The 20858-nt window shown below is 41.8% G+C and overlaps 1 protein-coding gene and 1 long non-coding RNA gene across 3 annotated transcripts in view; one reads left to right on the plus strand and one right to left on the minus strand.

The window, feature by feature from the left end:
• Nucleotides 1-20858, minus strand: part of LOC122771176 (phosphatase and actin regulator 1-like) — a 44596-nt gene that overhangs the window by 20014 nt on the left and 3724 nt on the right. The window contains exons 1-2 of one of the 2 annotated variants that reach the window (XM_044028577.1): nucleotides 5058-5884; nucleotides 684-848 (exon numbers count right to left, since the gene is read on the minus strand). In XM_044028577.1, the coding sequence (XP_043884512.1) occupies nucleotides 684-848; nucleotides 5058-5373 (481 nt within the window). In that variant the 5' untranslated portion in view covers nucleotides 5374-5884. Of the gene's footprint in view, nucleotides 1-683; nucleotides 849-5057; nucleotides 5885-20858 lie in introns of those variants that run through there. The other variant, XM_044028585.1, reaches the window with a different exon arrangement.
• LOC122771191 lies at nucleotides 10943-15442 on the plus strand. Its single transcript, XR_006360588.1, has 4 exons — nucleotides 10943-11556; nucleotides 12891-13108; nucleotides 13208-13302; nucleotides 13661-15442. It is a non-coding gene; the product is annotated as an uncharacterized LOC122771191 (long non-coding RNA).

Here is a 20858-nt window from a genome sequence, read left to right on the forward strand (position 1 = left end):
ACGTTGTGGGAAGCTGCACCAGCACCAGTGGACCAGTGGGCAAGAAACTTGAGCGGATGGTCAAATAATATCAGCCAGACAGTCAAATGCATATTTTGGGCTTGTGAAAAGCAATGGCGATAACAAGAGAACACATTATTCCCAGCGCTCACAGAACACAGCGGCGAGATCGTCTCAAGTCACCGCAAACATGATCAGATCAGACCGAGAATGATTCAGTCGGCAGATTCACACCATGGAATAAGAACGTCCTGTCCTGTTCAAACCACATTCAGGCCTCTGTGCAACAGGAAGAGCAAGAACAACCAGAGATGAAGAAGCAGTCGGACTAAATGCCGCCGCCTCCTCCTCCTCCTCCTCCTCCTGACCACCAGGCTGGCAGCAGAATCCAAGGCAAATAAATAGATAAAGCCACTTCTGAAGAGAGCGTGTCCTTCACGCGCCCGTGACAACACTAGGCTGCAGGATCAAAAGGAACTCCAAAGTGAACTCAACACACAAAACTCAAACTCTGCACTTTCCCTGAATCAATTTGCTGCATTTGCAATCACCCTGGAGACTAAAGCTTAATATATTTATTTTGCTTTTGACCAAAGGATATCCACAGACTCTCTCTTCAGGGTTTATACCGCGCCCAGTGTTTGCATTAACATTAAATTAACCGAAAAAATTAAGCTACATACCAGCAGAGGTCTGCTTGAACTTCTCACTCTTCTTCTTCCTCCACTTCCACGGCTTCAGGAGACGTCCCAGAGTGGCAAACTTGCTCCGATTACGGATGGGTGGAGTGTGAGTGCCGGAGAGCAAGGACTCGGAGCGCATGGCGGCCAGCCTCTCTATTTCCTCAGCTGTATGGGGAAGAAAAAAAAGTCACGTCCAAATGTGGTGATATGACAGTAATGACACAGGAGAGGGAGCAGTTAATGCATCACAGACTTTTTGATTACAAAGATCCGAGCACAAAAGAAAAGAAAAAAAAGAACCGGTGCCAGTTGGCCTCCATTATTCCCTCGGAAACGGCATGAGGTTTGCGAGGTGATAAACAAACCTCAATATCAGATAGCGTTCCACTCCCGAGTACTGTCTGAGGCTCCATCACACTGAGTGGTTGACTTGAGCTTGCCAAGACACACTAAACAAACTGATAAACACCTCATTAAGAGGGAATCTATCCGCTCCTCATCAAATATTCACAAAGCACAAAACCTTTCAGACCTTCAATTACTATCGGACCGCAAAAGCTAAATCAGAGTTTTGCTCTGATAAAACGGTCATTGAGCATTCTTGCTCTTCTGAAGATTGTATGACAGAGCAGGTGATTTAAAGGGGAAATATTATGCAAAATAAACTTTTTAACCATTTTAATACTTATATTTGTGACTCTGGAGACCCTACCAGTCGCCAAAGTGTGGAAAAACAATACTCAGTCATGTTTAGCCGATGTTGAATTCCCTGCGCTTATGACGGCAGCATGCGCAGTTCACCGCAAATGTTACCGCCCCACCAATAAGTTCACTTGGAGAGCTCCACCTTAGCTCCACCTTGTCCCTGCGAGAGTGCAGGCGAGGGAGGAAGAGGGCGGTATTATGTCAACGCGGAGGGACAAGTGTGCTGTTGGTGGTTTACACAATCTTCCAGCCTCAGAGGATTTTATATATGAAGCTAATGTGCCGGATAAAGTCAGCAAACGTGTGTTCACACCACTTCGCATCGCAAATTCAACTCCTGGCTGATTGTACTCAATTACATTGTAAGTCGCTTTGGATAAAAGCATCTGCTAAATGACCTGTAATGTAATGTAATGTAATGTAATGTAATGTAATAGGGAAAAATAGGGTATAATATGTCCCCTTTAAGTGGATCCAGCCACTAGGGGTGCTGCTGATCTTGTGAGAGAGAAGGAGACACACACACACACACACACACACACACACAGTGAGACATGTGTGTGGTGAGTGGATGAAGTGGTGTTGCTACTGCATATCGGTTGATCCTCCATTAGTGGTTCCGTGTGCGCCCTGAGAAACGTAAGTTGTGTTGTTTTCTTACTGGATGCAGTTTGTCATTTGTCTGTTTACAAATCTGCTCGTTGAGACTGTATCTGGTACTTGAGTGTGTACCTCCAGCAGTGTTAGGTCATTTATGTTACAGCAAGGCCACGGACTACTTCTTTGTTGTCAGTTCCATAGATGTGATATCATATCATGTTGATGTTCCATATAATGTTACACTATGCTAATTAGATCACTATGTTCAGGTTGTGTGCTGTGGTCAAGCATAGTGAGAGGTGTTTATTGATGGTTGTTGTGGTTTTGGTTCATTCCAGAACCACATATCACTTTTGTAAGTGTTTACACTGGATTAAAAGCAACTTAAAAAGGATCAACTGTTTCCTGCTTCATTCTCATCCAAGTCTTGGGGGAACGTTATAGACTGTGTTCTAACAGAGTAAGATGTCAGCTGCAGGCTGATCACAAAGTGTATCAAAACGACATCCGACTCAGATTTAACAGTTTTTTAAACAGCTTTAAAGCGAGCGTTTGTTAGCTAATAGTGGTGTTTGAGGGCAGTTTGCATCCATTACTGCCGTTCTCCTGCATTTAATCATCCAATACTTCATAAATCTTCTTCCATTGTTTTCTGGTTCTTGGTGTTTTTCTTCCATTTGTCCCTCCTTCCCTCTTTTACCCTCTACTCTCAGCGTCTGTTTTTTTTTTTTTTAATTATGTCCCTTGTTCACAGTAAACAGACGACCAGGTCTAAGACTTTTCATTGAAGTCATAGCATGAAACCAGAGTTTTTGTGATTGCATGAAAGTTTTGTGATTGCATGAAGTCTACTCTCCCTTTTTTTTTTTGTAGACAGACACTGGTTTGCTTTCATTTCCCATACGGCATGAAAATCAAATTGTCTCAGGCTGTAATGAGTTACCGAATGACGATAAAAACTTGCAGCTCTGGGCAACTAATGTTGTCGAGCCGTGGATCTCAAACTGTGGTACACGTACCACCAGTGATTCACAAGCTTCCTCTGGTGGTACTTGGAGGAAAATCAGAAATGTATCTTAAAGGAATACGTCACCGATTTGCATGTAGCTTTGTATTACTAGAATAGGGGTAGCATTTTTGAAAAATGGTGCTTCCCAACCTCCGTTTCCCCTGAATTGAGAAATATCTTCATTCTTGTCTTTGTTACGTGCCCCCCAGTGACACTTGGTCCTGTTAGCGTAACTGTTAGCAAAGATGGCAGGTCCCGTCCCCCTACGAGTGGGTCTAAAAAGTGTGGAATTAGCGTTGCAGTTTCAAGGCTCGGACCAAGTGTCACTGGGGGGCACGTAACAAAACAAAGAATGAAGATGTTTCTCCACTCAGGGGAAAAGGTTAGGAAGCACAATTTTTCAAAAATACCCATATTCTAGTAATGCAACAGATTATAGATCCCTGACACATTATAATAAAACAGATATGATTCTTCCCGTACAAAACAATGCAGGAAAAGTATAGTTTTCCGTAGCCTAAGCAACAAACCTGTGGTCCTCCAGTGTGTCATATTGGCTACTGTATCACGGTGTATTACACGCCAGTCAACTCCTCTGTGCCTCTCAGGACAGCGTGATAAATCATGTGACTGTAATGCAGGGGAAATCACTCCCATGGACCATTACTTGGATGCTCCGGTGCCTCGGAGTCAGAGCCAGCCATCTTTGCATTCCTGCCACCACCCACTCTATAAATACCTCTAAACTAAGTCACAGCTGAATGAATACAGAAATGAGTTTATATGCTGAAGACAGCAGGACCAGGGATCAAATCCAAGCCAGCTGAATCGCCAATACTTTAGTACTCTGCTAATGTAAATGGGGAAAAAATGCGCAACTGAGCATCGTTTCCACCACATCAAACACTTCATTCATAACACATCGCTGTCATGTGGATGAAATAAAGAAAAGTGTGCAAGTCATGATTGGTGGAAAGGGGGAATAGAGGGTGAGAGAAGGTAGAGAAGTATCATTGGTGAGTGATTGTGAAATGTGGTCTTCATACACTCTGACTCTAATGCGATGTAAGTAACAGATGGGATTGGTTTTAATTAAAAAGCACAAGAGATCTTACCCCCTACGGTAAAATCCCCAAACCAGAACCCCGACAATTAAGGGGGAATTATGATGTAACTCTTTTATCATTTGCTCAATTGATAAAGAAAAATGTGGAAGATTCTCTTTCATGTGTCAGCATGAAACTGGAAACTGAAATGTGGCAACTCTGACACACTATACAATATCCTTTATTCTTCATCATTTTCTGGAATTGCTAACAACTGATGGGACTACTTTTTAGTTAAAAACAGAAGAAATTCAATCCTTTTAGCACTGTATAGTCAAGAAGGGGGTGTGTTCCTTTCAAATTCAGAGTAACTACAATTTGGGAGTGTGATGCAAATATTGTCAAAAATCCAAGCAAAGCTCAATCAACAAAGAAGGGTAAAAAGGTAGAAGGTCATCAAACTATAGCCTTCCTTCCAGACTGTGTTACACATAGCCTCCATTCACTGCAACACAAGCAACTGATGGGTCTGCTTTTAATTAAAAACACTTGTTTGTACACCAAGATGGCTGAGTGGTGATGTAATGACACTTAAGTGGAAATGGCTTAGTGCAAACAGCCTGCAGACTCCCGTGCCTTTTTAATGACACCCATCCATAGGCGAAATAGTTGAGGGGACACAAAGACACATTCCCTCCTGATTTTTGTGATGCAAATATAACCGACAAGCAGCAGCAGCTCAAGTCCGAGCACGAGCACATATGGGAAGTTGTTATTCAGATTACTACAGCCCACAGAGACACATCGACCCACTGAGCTGCAGGACATTATGACACCAGCAGACGCACGCGGGGATGGAGCGCGTGATCCACGGGCCAAAACGCGCAGGCAGCGCGGCACACAGAGGCATGGCCACGACGAGCACTCCGTGGTGCATGATGGCTGTGCCGCAAGGCGACTTCATGGGCGCAACCGCACACACATGCCACTATAGTGTCGAGTAGAAATACTCACCGTCCTGCGTGTCGTTCCCGCGGCTGCAATTGCTGCAAATGTGCTTGATCTCTTTCCCGATGTGACAGTGGATGGAAAATGGCATGTTGTGGTGGTGGTGGTGGTGCTGCTGCTGCTGCTGCTGGTGCTGCTGGTGCGGATACTGGCCGTGGCCTTTCTTGCTGCTCAGGGACATGATTTTGACCAGGCTGAACGGCTTCTTCCGAGGTTTCTCCACCGCCACGGGCACGCTCTCTCGGCAGCCCGTGGAAAACCAAGTGCCGTGCATGATGGTGGGCGCGGGATCCACCGTCGGGTAATTGGCCGTCTTGAACATTTTTTTTCTTTTTTCAAAACGAAGCGGTGCCTCCGCGCGCGCGGTGTGTGGGTTGGAATTAAAGGGCCATCAATTGAGTCCTATACCTGTCCACTGCGCACGCACACACACACACATACAGCGTCCACGACCACTGAGCCACAATCTGTCGTTCTATACTCCCACACCTTTACCTGAGATCCCAATATGAAGCCTGCAGGCTGCAGCTACAGCCACCTCTGCTGCTGCTGCTGCTGAATCCAAGAGAGCTAATAATAAAACGGAGGGTGAGTAGTGAATGGCAGTGGCAGCCTCTCCCTCCCTGAGCTGCACACTGCAGTCGGTTAAAGCTAATCCGCGATTAGTGGAGCCGAGCAGTGAGTGTCTGTGATTGGCTGCGCAGTGAGCTCTTCTAATAGGCCAATGTGGATGTGGAGAAAGTTGCTCTTTCAAATTGTTTTCACTTTCTTCTTCTTCTTTTTTTTTTTTTAATGAATATTCATTTTTACAAAGTACAGTGTATTAAACCACGAATATTTTTATGTAAATCAATTCATAGATGGAATAAAGGAATGCAGCAATGGTCGACAATATTTGCCTGACAATAGATACATCTTGCAATGGAATTGTGCAACCTGACAACTGTATAAGTTTCTTAAGTATGATAGTTGTGGTCTAGACCTAATGTAAAGAAGAGTGGATCAAGACAGGAGCCCTGTGGAACCTCAGCGCTTAGAACAGTTAAAATATTAACAAAAAAACTACAGCATTTTAGCTGAAACAGTAGAGAATGAATGAATTGTGTTACTTATTAGGGGATTGTATCTACTTTCAATGTGTACCATATTATTTATTAAAGCTGTAGTGTGTACGTTTTTACATTCAAAGTATTGTCAGATGAGTTCACACAATATGAACAGAAGACAGCAGTTAAATTTAAGTTAAGTTCTGGTTCTCTGAAACTGCTAATATACATGCGAAGGAGGTGTACATGTATTGGCCATGTACGTCTAACTCTGCCTCCATAGGTGGCGCTCTATCTCTCTATAAGCTAGTGCGTATTGAACCAGTTTCCCGCTGACCTTTACGCCACAGACAGTTCTGTACATGTGAACCGTGATACAGATTAGATCGAGCATGGCTCAAGACGCCGCCGCTGTATGAGTTCCGGCAACAGCACTGCAGTCCATTTGTCATCTCCTTCTACTTCCGGGTCAAAGGTTGCAGTCATGGTGGTGTTTAATGGTATCCCGGGACACCTGTGAGCACAGTGTTCCAGAGAATCCAGGAGAAATGGAACTATGAATGGCATTATCCAGGAATGGTAGTCCATTAGTCGGACTAATGTGTTTACATGACATTAAGAAAGGGTAAAAAGTATTGTCTTAGTCCGACTAAAATTGGTTACCCACTGGATTTTTAAAGTTCAGCTTTTAAACCAAACTGCACTTTTTTCCCTCTCTCCATTCCTACACACATATTAATAATCAACTAATGTGACTTAATCCATGAATGACAGCAGAGTAAAGCCATATACAGCTACTGTATGCCATGAAGAACAAAAAAAGAAATCCATCCGTCTAATTTGAGCATAAAAACATACAAGAGCTGAGAGAATTTAGATCAAAGAAAAGACAAACAGCGATGGGACCTTCGTCAGAGATCAGACAGCTCAGCGCTTCAGCCTGTGAAGTAACAGAGAAGCATCGAGTATTCCCTCTTTTGTAAATCCCAAACTCCAAACAGCAGTTGATCCCTGAAGGTCGCTGTGCACATTGATGGCCGTGTTAATTAGGCGTTAATCACTGGAGAAGATAACAGAGCCCTACGGCATTTCCACTCACATTTCCCACAGAGAGCTGAATGGTTGTGGGCCTGTAGTGAGCATCTTTTGATGTTCCTTCAGTGTCCTCTCTCTGGAATGAGGGACAGAGGCAGTTGATTTACTACCACCATGGTGTGATGATGCAGTTGTCTCTGTCTGTCTCTTTTGTTAATATACCCGTTTTGGAACTGTCGCAATTGAGAGATATTATTTTTTCTGTCTTTGCAACAGAGGGACAGAGGTTAAGGAACAAAAAGGAAATGATACAATAAATTGTGACTGGGTGTGAGAGAGAGAGAGAGAGAGTGAAGAGAGGAGGGAGAATGTATGGTTTAATCTTTGCAGCATCACTGAGAGTCATAACCACTCTCTTCATATGATTCTGTATTCTATATGGAGCTTTCTAAAGATTTGTCCCTCAAACGTGATCGTCCCTTGACTTTTTCTCTCCCTGTATATTGTGCAGCAACTGGAAGGGAAACGCAGTCGAGAGCATTCTCACAAATTAAAGCTACAACACTGGTTGTTTGTTTGACTGCAAAGGAGAACGGTCACATGTGGCAATGTGGTTATGTAAGTGCTGTGTCAGGCAGTGCAATCAGGGCTCCATGTGGGTTTCGTCACAAGGCAAGTTGGGAATAAATAAATAACACTAATAGCAATAATAATGAGGAGATTGACGTTAAATACGACGAACGTATTCTCACGGTCTATTATCAATGTCAGCATGTTTCCTGAGGTAAAAAAAAGGACTGATTTATTTCAGATCATACATATAGTGTCTGGGTTTGTTTGTTTTTTACCCCTAGTCCTGACCACAGAGATAATTCCTGTGTGATAATGTTTTGTAGTTTGTCACACACAGATCTCATTGAACTGCTTTCAAACACGCCGTCTGTGGATCCTTACATGAAACTTTGCCTCATCCAGATTAAACTGGGATCAGCGGGGGGTCTTCAAAATTCCTGTGTGTTGAGAACATTCCCGACAAAAACTGTCTCAATAAGCTGAAGCTGGTGAAGTCAACTCCTCAGCCTGAGATGCATTTGCTGATCCTCTGTGACTCACATGCTTTCACACAGTGTTGTTGCCATGACACTTCATTAGATGGTTTTGTGTGTGTGTATGTGTGTGTGTCTAAAAAAGCATTTATTCTCGAGCAGACATTTTGCTTGAAATACAGTAGACATATTTCTTTTATTTTTATTTTTTTTTTAAAAAAAGGATTCTGGTTTGAACTGGTTTCCTTGGAAGTGGTTGCAGTTTTTAGGCGAAACAATCTTACAACTTCCGACTGAGCAGCCTGTCACCACAAATCTGCTGTTCCAGTTCTCCTTGTAGCTCTCTGTCTCTTCCCATCTGTCGCTCTCCCTCTGCGTTATTATCTGTCTTTATAGACACAGGCACGGCACAATATGAAATTAGGGAAGGTAAAAGTAGGGGTGCCTATTTGCTGTTAAATGATAATTATATGCTTATTTTAAGGAGCACCATTCCTCACTCTGTGTATGTGTGTGTGTGTGTTTTAAGCTGCAGTCACTGTATCCTCCTTTAGCAATAAGCTCTGTCAGGCAGCAGAGCAATGCAACGTGATTATATAAAGTCTGCAGACTGCAACACTTCAGATGGAGGAAAAGTGATGTACTGGTTTTGAAGAGAAGGACACAGAACAAGAGGCAAACAGATGTCAAAGAAAATAAACACTTGTGTGTGTGTGTGTTGACACCTTTCATTAGCAGTCACTGTGAATATCAATGTTAATATTCTGCTTGGCAGACAACAGGAATGCTCATACCGGCGAGTGGTGTGAGGGATTGTGGGTCAAAATGCCTGAGACTTCACTCACAGAAAGCTGTAAAGAGATGACTGCTTGTTAAATTTCACTCCTGCCTGTCTGTCCTCCTTCTCCTCTTATCTGTCTCACACAGTCTCAACGTGTTTCCTGTTTTCTATTACCTGCAGAACCACAATGTACCAGGATCTAATGTATTTATGAGAAATTTAAAAAGCCATGTCCATATCTTTTGTCTCTCTATGATTATTATTATTATTGTTATGTAAATGTCTTTTGATAGTTTCACCTGTTTCCGATGTGTATCGCAACAACTGTGCTAAACAGAACAAAAAGACAGACCAAAATAATGAATTCGTCCGAGTGTAATAACCATCTAACATGTAATGAAATAACATAATAAGCATAATAATATATACATGCAGCTAACCCCTTTGCTACTGTATTTGCATTACTGCAAAGCTGCTGCTGTTGCTGCTTAACATATTCAAAATGTTACAATGCTGCCATCTAGTGTGGGGTTTCCTGAATAGCACAATGTAAAACAAACAACTTTAAAACAAATATTGAATACATTAAAGGCAGCTTGTACATATATTTTGTTATATATATATTTTTTATAAGAATAAAAGAAGTTTACATAAATAGAGGAGAATTTGAATATTGTCAAACTATATGTTGATTTAATTTGTAAACTGGGGGATTTGGGGTTTGTTTCAGATTATTTAGGTTTATCAATGTAAATCTTTTTCTATAAAATAAAATTAAAGGGGAAAATGTGCCTTAATCCATGTCCTTTTCTCACAGATGTATTATTTCTTAAATGATGACATCAATCGCCGGTGCAATAGTCCACATCAACCCGGAATAATTTTACTTGAATACATACTTAAGTATGTGTACGTTTTTTCCTGCACCAGTATATTGTGTAACTTTGTAAATTCATATCATTAACTTTATTATTGAACATAGTTTCATGACTTCTGAACCTTGAGGTGCTAATGGAAGAGATTATGTATCCCAGCTGGCATTAACCACGAAGATAAAGGACTCCCCTTCCTCGACTGCGGTCAAACTGACGCTGACTTTTAACGCCCTCCTTACAAAGGTTTATACGGTAAAAAGCCTGCAATGATTTAAACTGATTTGAAAATAAAACACAAAGAGCGCAGTAACTGAGTGCACGTTTGAAAGCACATCTTTGAATGGGAAAAAAACGTTTCAGAGACCTAATAACTGGACTTGAGCACATTAATATTAACTAGTGTACTGGATATCAGACATTTATGTAGAGTCCCACATTGGCACTTTTTGGAAAAAAAAAGATCAACTTTGAGAAATAACAAAAACACATTCACGTTCATTCATCATTTGTATTAGTTATTTTTTTCAACAACTTAAAGTCATTTTTGTGAACATTTAATTTTGAATAATGAATTAAAGTAATTCATTAGCCTATGTAAATGTGGGACTTTGTTTTTTTGTTTTTTTTCCAGAGCAAAAATGTTGTTTTTATTATAATTTCTTCAATTAAAAAGTGTGGACGTTTAACTTTTAATTTTTCAAACTTACTCTCCGGTAAGTCATAGATGTCCTGAGTACAATGTTTTCTGTGTTTTCAATAAATCTGTTTTGTTAGAGTTTTCTTAAGGTTAAAAAGTGCCAATGTGGGACTTTTGACTTGAAATGTCTCTAAAACTGTAATGTAGAAATGTCCGATTTCCAGTGCTAGTAGATACCACTGTGCTGAACATGACAATATCAGTCTTGTTCAGGACTTATGCAGAACTCTCTTTATACAGTTGTTTAAAGTTCAGTTATCAGGCCTATGAAATTGAAGCTGTGATGATTTTCATTATTTATCCCATTCAGAGCACATACTCGGCGTTTTTATTTTGAAAACCGGATGTCGATACTCTAACAAATCAGCTTGACTCATTGGTTCACAGGCTTTTTACCGTAAAATCATTTGTAATGAGGGCGTTAAAGAAACGAGTGTCAGATAGTTTGACCACAGTCTTCCACTTACACAAGGTTCGATGTCTCAGAATGTTGTTTTTTTCATTTATTTATTCATTTCTTTCATTTATTTTAAAACCTGTTCCTAATGTCGTTCTACTATGTCTTGACATACGTGCTATGATGTTTTTATATTTGAATGTGATATAAATAAATACACACTCTTGTACGTACGAAATTACGTATTATGTTTTCCACGTTCCAAATGGAAGCAGGGAGATACTACATTTTAGCATGTAGCTTAAGTAAAACAAAGTCCACAAGAACGTAATGAGCAACACGTTACTGGACCATGGTGAGCGTACAACGAGCATTAGCTACACGCTAATGTTAGCGTTTAGCTTGACAGGCGACAGCATGAACCATGTCGGCTCCTGTTGACGGAAATGGTGTCAGAATATTGAGAGGCGTGTGATGGCATCTATGCTAACTTGGTCGCTTGTGTCGCCGGGTTCTCTCTGCGGCTCGTCGTGCCTCCTGTGCAGCTCGTGTCGGCAGCTCTGTGGCAGATAGTGAAGCAGGGAGCTGTGGTGCACTATGGTCTGCTGGAGGAGTCCATCAGCTCAGGGTAAGAAGAAAAATAAATGTGCCACTGCTACTGCTGCTGCTGCTGGATGTGTCACTGTAATTACAGTGGCGGTGATGCTGTATTCATGTAGCTCTGTGCAATAATGCAATGTAATGGCAATTATTAGCAACGTCATTATAATGTGTTTAGTTGAATGTTCTCTTTCATTATCATTGTAACAGAGTTTAATAGCTACTGTATAATGTCTATATTATTATTATTATTATTATTTGGGGTTTAATTTGTTTGAATGGGTCTTAAACGTGCGGCCCTCCAATCCATCTCATGTGTCTTTTTTTTGTATGATATATCACTTTATTTTGAAATTCTGTGAAATATCATCCCAGATATTGTTATTGTGATATCATGATGCATTATCTTGATATAACTTTAAGCTTTTAAGCTGAAAGGTTTGACTTTTCTTTTCCCTTCCTGGTCTGACTACATGCTCATTAGCCCCCAGGTTATTTGAGTTTGAGACCCCTATGTTAAAGGGATAGGTTTTTTTGTTTTTTTTTGAAGGATGGCAGCATGAGCTATTGTCAAATCATTAACCAGCCTGGGACATTTACACTCTCCCCCACTGCCAGCTGGGTCAGAAGGGAAAACCGTAGATAGTGTTGTATAAAGTGGTTTAGTGGTTGAGGGCAACCTGTATGTGAAAAAATATATTGAATAGCCACTAGGGGGCAACTCCTGATTGCTAAAGTAAGTCAGTTTGAACAGAAGTCTCAAATGCATGTTTTATGTCTTCTTCAATAGAGAACATGATGTCAGTTTTCTATGTTCTCATTTGAAGACAAGAGATGATAAAGTAACGTACGGCACATTATGGAGACCAGTTGAGCTTGAACTCAAATCTAACTCAAGTCTAATTTGATGAAGAATAAGATCAAGAATGTCTCACAATGTCTTTCTTTTGATACTCTTGCCTTTGCAGCAAGAAGACCCGGGTTCGAGCCCCAGTTGGAACAAGGGCCTTTCTGCATGGAGTATGCATGTTCTTCCTGTGTGTGCGTGGGTTTTCTCTGGGTTCTCAGGTTTCCTCCCACAGTCCAAAAACCTGCAATATGGGGAGTAGGTAAATTTGGACACTGACCATAAGTGTGAGAGTGAGAGTGACAGGTTGTTTGTCTCTATATGTGGCCCTGCGATGGCCTGGCGAACTGTCCAGGGTGTGTCCCCGCCTATCGCCCTATGTCAGCTGCGATTGGCACAGCACCCCCCGGTGACCCTCCTGTGTAGGATAAAGCGGTAGAAAATGGATGGGTGGATGTTTGTATTGATAAAATCTAGCATACCTTTCTATTGTGTGTCTTTTGATATGCCAACAGGTGGTGCTAGAGTGTTGCCGCAGTCCTGTTTTTATCAGTTCCCAGACCATCCAGCTACATCTGAGCAGAATGAACAGCGTCATCGCAAAACAGGATAATCGGTCTCCATCGCTGTCTGTTTTTGTAATGAACTCTGATTAAAGATCTGATTGACAAACTTCCTGCAGCTTGTTCACGCACTATTGGATGAGCAGTTCCAGAGGGATGTATTTTATGAGGTGAGTGGATGATACTGGAATTTATGATTTAAAAAATGACACCATAGGGGGCTTGCTAGTATAATGTCAAATGTAATGAATGGTTGTTTGTTTTTTCAGTGTTTGGCCCTAAATATGACTCTGCTCCGGAAACAATAATGAGGAAATTTCTCTTAAACCTTCAGAAGCTGCTGCCTGTTCCAAACCTTGAACAAGTAAGTAGTGGGCATACACTCCCGGGGACTGATGCAGTAAAAATAATATTATAGATAGCAGCTGTTGTTTGACAGCTGCAATGTTTTTACGACATCTGTTGTGTTTTTGTCATGTACTGTAGACGTCTCTCTGGCTCAGTCTCTCTCCTTCTGTCTTGAAAGAGTGTGCAGATTTCATAAAACAACCTGATCCTCTGAATACACTTATTCAGCATCACAAACATCACGGGCATGAAGTCGCACAAAGTCATTATTTTAATTGCAATTATCTTTTGTATTAATAAATGTTTTATTTTATTTTATTTTATTTTTTAGATATTGGCTCTATTTTCTGTTCTGTTTTGTAATTTATTTATAGCTCCGTCTCCCTCTGGCGATGACTGCATACTGTCCAGCCTGTCCTACCACCTAACAAACGCCGTCAATGACGAAGGAGATAAAGTTGTCATATCTGGATCCACGTGTTTCACTGAGGACGACCGCGGCGGCAACGCACTTGTAACCGAGTTTAAACAGGATGAAGAAGGAAGTAATGTGACCTTTTGATGGAAGTGAGTCTGATGATGATGAAGATATGGACAAAACTTGCTTAAAAACTCACACTAGGACTAGGAAACATCAGAGCAAATGTTCCACAAAACGTCCTCGAAGAAAAAGGCAAAGAAACACTAACCATTCTGTCATCGGTGGGTGTAATTTCCAGTCACCTGACAGTGAGACAAGTTCTGAAACAAAGGCAAGTCGAACTGAACCACCGAAGAACTCCACAGGCCTTGCAGATGATTCTCACGCCTCGTCCTTCACTATCAAGTGCACCATATGTGAGAAGACTTTCTCAGAAATCATTCTATTGAACTGACACTATGCCAAGTTACTTAAAATCACAAGCTCGTACCCTTGCGCTTTGTGCAAGAGAACCTTTGTGAGGCTGTGCCAATTGGTGCGGCATCAGCAGAACCAACCGCTGTATCAGTGCTCCACCTGTAAGAAATGTTACTCTAAGCAAGGACTTTTAGATAATCACAGGAAAGCACACACCGACACTGTAACGGCACACCTTTGTGAAACGTGTGGGAAAAGCTTCAAATCGCTCGCTTATCTGATTCCGCACCAGAGCAAGCACCAAGAACAGCAGCCCAGTGTGTGCTCCTACTGTGGCAAACAGTTCAGCACAAAACACTGCCGTGAAAGCACACATGGTGAGGCACACAGGTGGTTACCCGTGGCCCGTGTGCAGAAGGAAATTCTATCAAAAGACGTACCTTAAATGGCATCTGTATAAACACAACGGGCAGCAGCCATACCTCTGCGACACGTGCGGGAAAGGCTGGACCAAGGTTCACATGGTCCAGCATGCTCACCAGTGTCACTTGGTCCGAGGCTTGAAAGTGCAACACTAATTCCGCACATTTTGTTTGACTGTGTGAATCATTTTCTGATATTTTCTCCCCCTCCAAGGCCTACAAGAAACTCAAGGTCGTTTAACTCCAGAGACTCCAGTTGAATGAAATTACCAGAGAAATATACTATAGTATTGGAAACTGTCTGGCGAAACATGCACAAGGCTGTATGACGTGTGCGGCCCAGAATGATTTTATTTTCTACGTGGGAATGGAAAAAAAGTTATTATTTATTATCACTAAACAGTGAAATTAATGGACAAGGAAAAACAGAGTAATTAAAGGGCACATTCACTGCCGTGTTGTACTTCATATATAATTTTAATAATGCAATCTTATGTACAATCATCTAAGAATTGACTGCAGGAAAGAAATTATTTGATGTCATTTGGTTACTAATCAGTATTAATCAATTAATCAAGTTACTGTAATATAAACATATCAATCCAATAAATAATTTCAGCATTAATACTGCACCTTGTGCAGGAGCCCACTGTTGCAGGAACAACTTTGCTCCACTAGATGGCAGTGGTGCTCCATTAAAAACTGCCCAGTTCAGCTCAGTATTTTGAGCTCTGTAACTGCAAGTTGATTTAGTCATAATTTCACAGACCAACCTCCCATGAAATTGAGACGACACCAGATTTCTATAAAAGCATGTAGAGGCAGTCGGAATTAAAATGTGTTCTGAACTACATCATTTTCTGGTATTTAAACTTATTATGTATGAGTGCAATCACCTCTAGGGGTTTCGGGGGAAAGATGCCTTGTTCCTCATATTGCCTGCACAAAGAGCGAAACAATGCAGTGTTCGCTGTTTTCTGCAGAGCAGACAACACAGTTTGTTTCTCCATGTTGTCCCCCTAATTAAGAAACGGTGTTGTGGGCAACGTGATGGAGTCGCAGGCTGCACTTCATGCATGAACAACTCCGTAATGACTACACAGTAATGGATGCATGTGAGGACTTTTTGTGTTTGTCATCTCGAATGAAAGGTTTAATAAAACAAAAGGTAACACTGCACACTTGAGCGGTGGACAGGAAGCTATAAAAAAAGCAATTTTGAGGTAATAAGGTTTGGCTGTATTGTATGCTCACCACATTACGCTCTTTGACAGCCGGCAAGTGTGTGTCATTACAGAAAAATAAAGTCAGATAAAATGAGAGCTGTGAGCGCCGCAACACCTAATGGTAGCAGGCTGTGCTGCTGCCCTCCTCTGGGGTGCTCTGTCTTGTCTCTGTGATTTCCCTCTCAGTGAAGCTGCAATCCATCCAGCCTGTTTTTTTTTGATGATGAACACCACAGTATGGAGTGGTACTTAAGAGCTCAGGCCTCCTGTGGCCTCTTGTGGCTCTGCTAAAGTTAGGATGAGCACATCTCCTCCTCTTCAACGCAGGTAACGATGTTACATAACCTGTCACATCAGAGGCTGGCTTTTTTCTTGTTAGTGATGAGCGAGGACTGTTGACACAAATGCACATATTACTATCGGATAATTCTCAGTGGATGGAAATACAATGAGTCACCTCAAATCCACAAGGCCTTCTGGAGCCGACACAGCAACGGCTCTTGATTTGACCCCATGCCGTCACTGACACAGAAACAGAAATAAGACCAACTCTCGGTAACACTTTGCATTATAGTGCAATAACAACATCGTAAAGGTATAGTTGTGCGGTATTGATTAGTAAAGTCCAAATAGCACTTTTCCAGTCTTGATGACTGGGCACAGCCGTCAGGAGCAACATGGGGTTAAGTGTCTTGCCCAAGGACCCACAGCGGTTGAATTGAAAGACAACACGCTCTACCACTGAGCTACCGTTGCCTCAAATGTCCACACTATGATGCTGCAGGATACTACGGGCTTACTGTGTATGATCCGCATACAGTATTTCATTTTATTTATGCCGGAAGCCCTTCCTGTCACAACCCTCCCATTTATCTGGGCATGGGACCAACACTGGGTGGCTTCCCTGTGGTTGGGGTCAATTTAGAGTGTCCAATTAACAATGAGCAATGGGGATTAGGTATCTTAGCTCAAGGGTACCCAATCTTTTCAATTCAATTCAATTCAACCCAATTCATATCCATCCTGTACTGATACAAGCTACAAGATATAAGCGGATATGTAAATGGGTGTATTCTATAAATACCTGATGGTAATCCTCTCCAATAATAGATTTGTGAATCTGAGGATTAACAAACATCCAGCTCATGAAATATACTCCCAACAGTGTTTTCTGCCTCATTGAAAAACCTGATCATCTTGGCCAGGTTTGGAAGTGTAGGAGAAAAAAAAAAAACAAAACATGTTGTGAGCACAAGCGTTGCAAGCAAGACGATTTGAAGTAACACTGCTAAGTGGTGCAATGCAGCTTTGATTGAATTGAGTCCCAGTTTTGCAGCAGTGTTGAAGTGGCTCCGACTCTGGAAAGTCTCTTACTCAGCAGAAACGTCCTAAAGAGCTGGTGCACTCTGGGAACAGCTCTGGAAGCAGCGAAAGCCTCGCAGTCATCGTTTGTCATGTCCATTTAATGGTGTGTCCCCGCCATTACGGTTGTGGGGATATCCTCCACCCACCCCTAAGGCATCTTGCTGGATACTGTGTGTTGTTTGTTTGAGAACTTCATGTTCTCTATTGTTTTTATGCGTCGTCCTAATCTAATGTCAGTGCATTTTCTTTCTAATGAAATTGCCATCACCGTTCAAAACTCCTTTTTATCTCACGGAAACGAAAAACCCGCAGTTCTTTAACAATTTCTTGTCAGATTACAGCGGCATCTTTACCCCCACTCTACTCGATGTGCTGCCACACTAACAATAAATATGAGCCACAAGCAAATCGCCATGCAGCTTTTCCTCACATTGGGAGGATTTCGAGAAAAAAAAAGGTGCTATTTCTCAGCTGGTGTGTGTGTGGTGAGCATTTTCTTTAAACCATCTTGCTACATAGGTTGGCAGGTGTTGTTAGCCAGGCGACACCAGTGGTTTATTAAATCCTTTTTTGCAGTGGAGGATAGTCAAGGATATAGCTTTGCTATTATTATCTGATTTCCCTGCTCATGTTTTATTCAGGCCTGGGATGCCTCAGCACAAGAAAGCCTATATGTGCAACCATTTGGGCGAAGATGAATGCTGATGCTCACTTTTTGTGATGCAAGGCTGTTACAGCCGAGCATATGATGGTCTCCTTAAAGCACGTGCTGCGTGCATGTGATTTGGGTTTGGGGCGGTAAAAAAGGAGGGATTGGAAGAGACGAAGACAGAGAAGTTACAAATCTTGGCACTAATTATCACCACTTTGCAAAACACTTTTGCAAATTGCCTCCAGTATCTCTTCAAACATCTAAAAATATTACTCATTCATCAGACGCTGCGCTGGCTCCAGCTCAAAAAGTGAATCTAAAATTCAATTTACCCTGTTAACAACAAGTACAGAGAGCTCAATCTCCCTTCTTCTTGACTTTGTGGTCACCTTGTCTTTTGGATTCCAGCGGGGGGGGGAAAAAGAGAACTAGATCTTCAAAGAGTTCAAACGTGCAAAATCAGCACAGCACAAAATATGCACACGTGTCCCGTTTGTGCCGCGCTGTGTTTTCTCGAACGCAACGCTGCAAATCCGCAGGTAAACCAAGCAGCTACATACAACTGTGCAGCGTGAATATGTCCTGTCCCACTATGCAACCGTCAAGTATTGATTGTGCTCTTTCGGATAACAAAGCTTTGCTGGACACAGATTGCAACGAAAGCAGCAAAAGGAGAGAGAAGCAGAGGGTGGTGGGTGGTGAATGAGTTGAGTTTAGCTTTTTTTAGAGTCTTGTGGCTGCAGCACTGAGCCTTAAAACATTCAGTTTTCGTACACTCCCAAATCCTTGGCATTTGTTAAGCTTTTGCTTAAAGGATTTGCACATTACTTACAAACGTAATGCTGCCATGTTTGTTTGTCTCTAAATGTGTCCCTGCGATGGACTGGCGATCTGTCCAGGGTGGTACCCCAACTATGTCTGCTGAGATTGTCACAGCACCCCCCCCGCGACCCTCACGTGGAGGATAAAGCAGTAGAGGATGAATGGGTGGGCGGATGCTGCCATGTGTAACTGCTATGATGTTATTAAACTACGTCCTCCACCTGAAATCTCTGTCAAACAACACTTTCAGATCTGACTGAGCTGAGGGAGCATTTGCGCATAAAAGCAACTGGTAGTGACATCACATCACAAGAACCCAAACTCATGTTTTGAAGCTTCCAGAATCACATGTTAATATGTGTCACACTTTATTGTGTATTTTCCTCTCTATGGGAGCATCATTTACAAAATGGTCTCTTTAATGTGCTATTATGTGCTATTATTGACTTCACAGAGGAAACTGGAAGACTTTGGTATGAAGTGGCCGTACATTTATCCCATCAATCCCATCAATCCCATGTGTTTTTCCACAACCTGTTCAACCCATTTGCAGCCATTTCCCCTTTACCAGCACAATGTTGCCGTTGCCTCCATTTGACATAAAACGAACCACTTCCTGTGTGCAGTGAGGAACTGTCATCGGACCACAGACGATCTAAACACTACAAAACAGAGAGAGTTTATGTGGAGCAGCCACAACCCCTGGATTATCCCAGCATATTTATTCTGTTTGGACTCTCTCTTGGGTTTTGAGATATGTTTCTAGTTTCCTGTTTTATTTTGTGCTTCTTCCTAGTGTGTACACCTTGTCGAGTTTGACTTCCTGCCCTGGCTTCCCTGTTGATTGCCTGCCCCGCCCTAATGTGTTTCACCTGTGTCTCGTTAGCTTCACCTGTGTCTGATTGTCCCCGCCTCCCTAGTGTATTTAGCCTCTGTGCTCCCCATGCCATGTTTCAGTCCTGTCTGTTGCTTTAATGCCTGCCTTTCTTTTCTTTTTTGCCTTTTTGTTAGTTGGATTTATCAAAGACTCTCTTTGTTCATTTTGTCTGAATCAAACACACATTGGTTTACATTTAGAATCATTTAGAATGTACAAAAAAAATACACTCTTGAACAAAATCTCATGGGAAGTCCTCGTATTATGTCGCGCAACAGCTGCAATGCAGCCAGGTTTTGGCTTGAGCTTATAGTCTTTTTGCATTCAGGCCAAGTATAGTGGTCACAGATCCACACACCTCCAAACTGCATGAACCACCCAGCTGTTCAGCTTAATTAACATACAACTACTAATAATAGTACATACGCCAGGACAGGCCCTGATCATATGAGGACAAGTTGACCTGTGCGTCTGCGTCGCGGCTGCAACGTGCACAGAAAAACAACGACTGAATTCAATTTACAGTGCCATTTCAATGCTGCATGGCATTTCAAAACCAAGTGCAAATGCTGGCATAATGAGATAAAGATTTATTTCAAGATTGTGTTACATGCCATTCTAAATAAACTAAGCTATTTAAATGAACCCTTATTTTTTTTTTAGAACAACAAAAGAGCAAAACTACTCTGTTGAAACTACATACAAAAATGTATTTGCAAAAAAATGAAACGCGCATCATTTAATTTCATGGTGTTTCCCAAATAGTGTTCACAAAAGGAGTAGAATGGAGGGATGGAGAAGCAGAGGAAAATGAAGTTAGCCTGTATCATGTGAGGAAAGACGCTGTGTGTGTTCTCCTCAGTGGACGGATATCAGAGGAACATTTGAAATGCTAATGCCTGTAAATTGGAGTGTTTTTTTTTTTTTTTTGGTGTGCAGCATGAGTCTGCAGAGGAAAGCAAATGGGACCGGGCTGCTGAATGATGAGCAAACAAAAACAAGCAGACAAAGCTCTTCCATTGACACGGATGCTGAATTAGAAGCGATGCCACTGGTGTGCACGTACCACTAGTCCTGCACTTACATATGCTCACGTGCACATATCTCTGCATCTGTGCTAGATAAGATCCTTAGGTAAACAATAATGATTATTCCACACACAATCCCTCAGTTTTCTATAGTCCAGACCAAAGTGAGTGTGTGTGTGTCTGTACTTGTATTTATATCTTTGTGAGGTCCAAAAAAACTTACAAACCTATCTGTGTGAGGACATTTTGACCATGTGGGGACATTTTGTCAAGGCCCCACAACTTCAAAAGGCCTTTTCAGGGTTAAGACCTGGTTTTAGGATTAGGGTAAGGGGCTAGGGA

This window comes from Solea senegalensis, linkage group LG1, assembly GCF_019176455.1.
Source record: "Solea senegalensis isolate Sse05_10M linkage group LG1, IFAPA_SoseM_1, whole genome shotgun sequence".
Classification (NCBI taxonomy): Eukaryota; Metazoa; Chordata; class Actinopteri; order Pleuronectiformes; family Soleidae; genus Solea; species Solea senegalensis.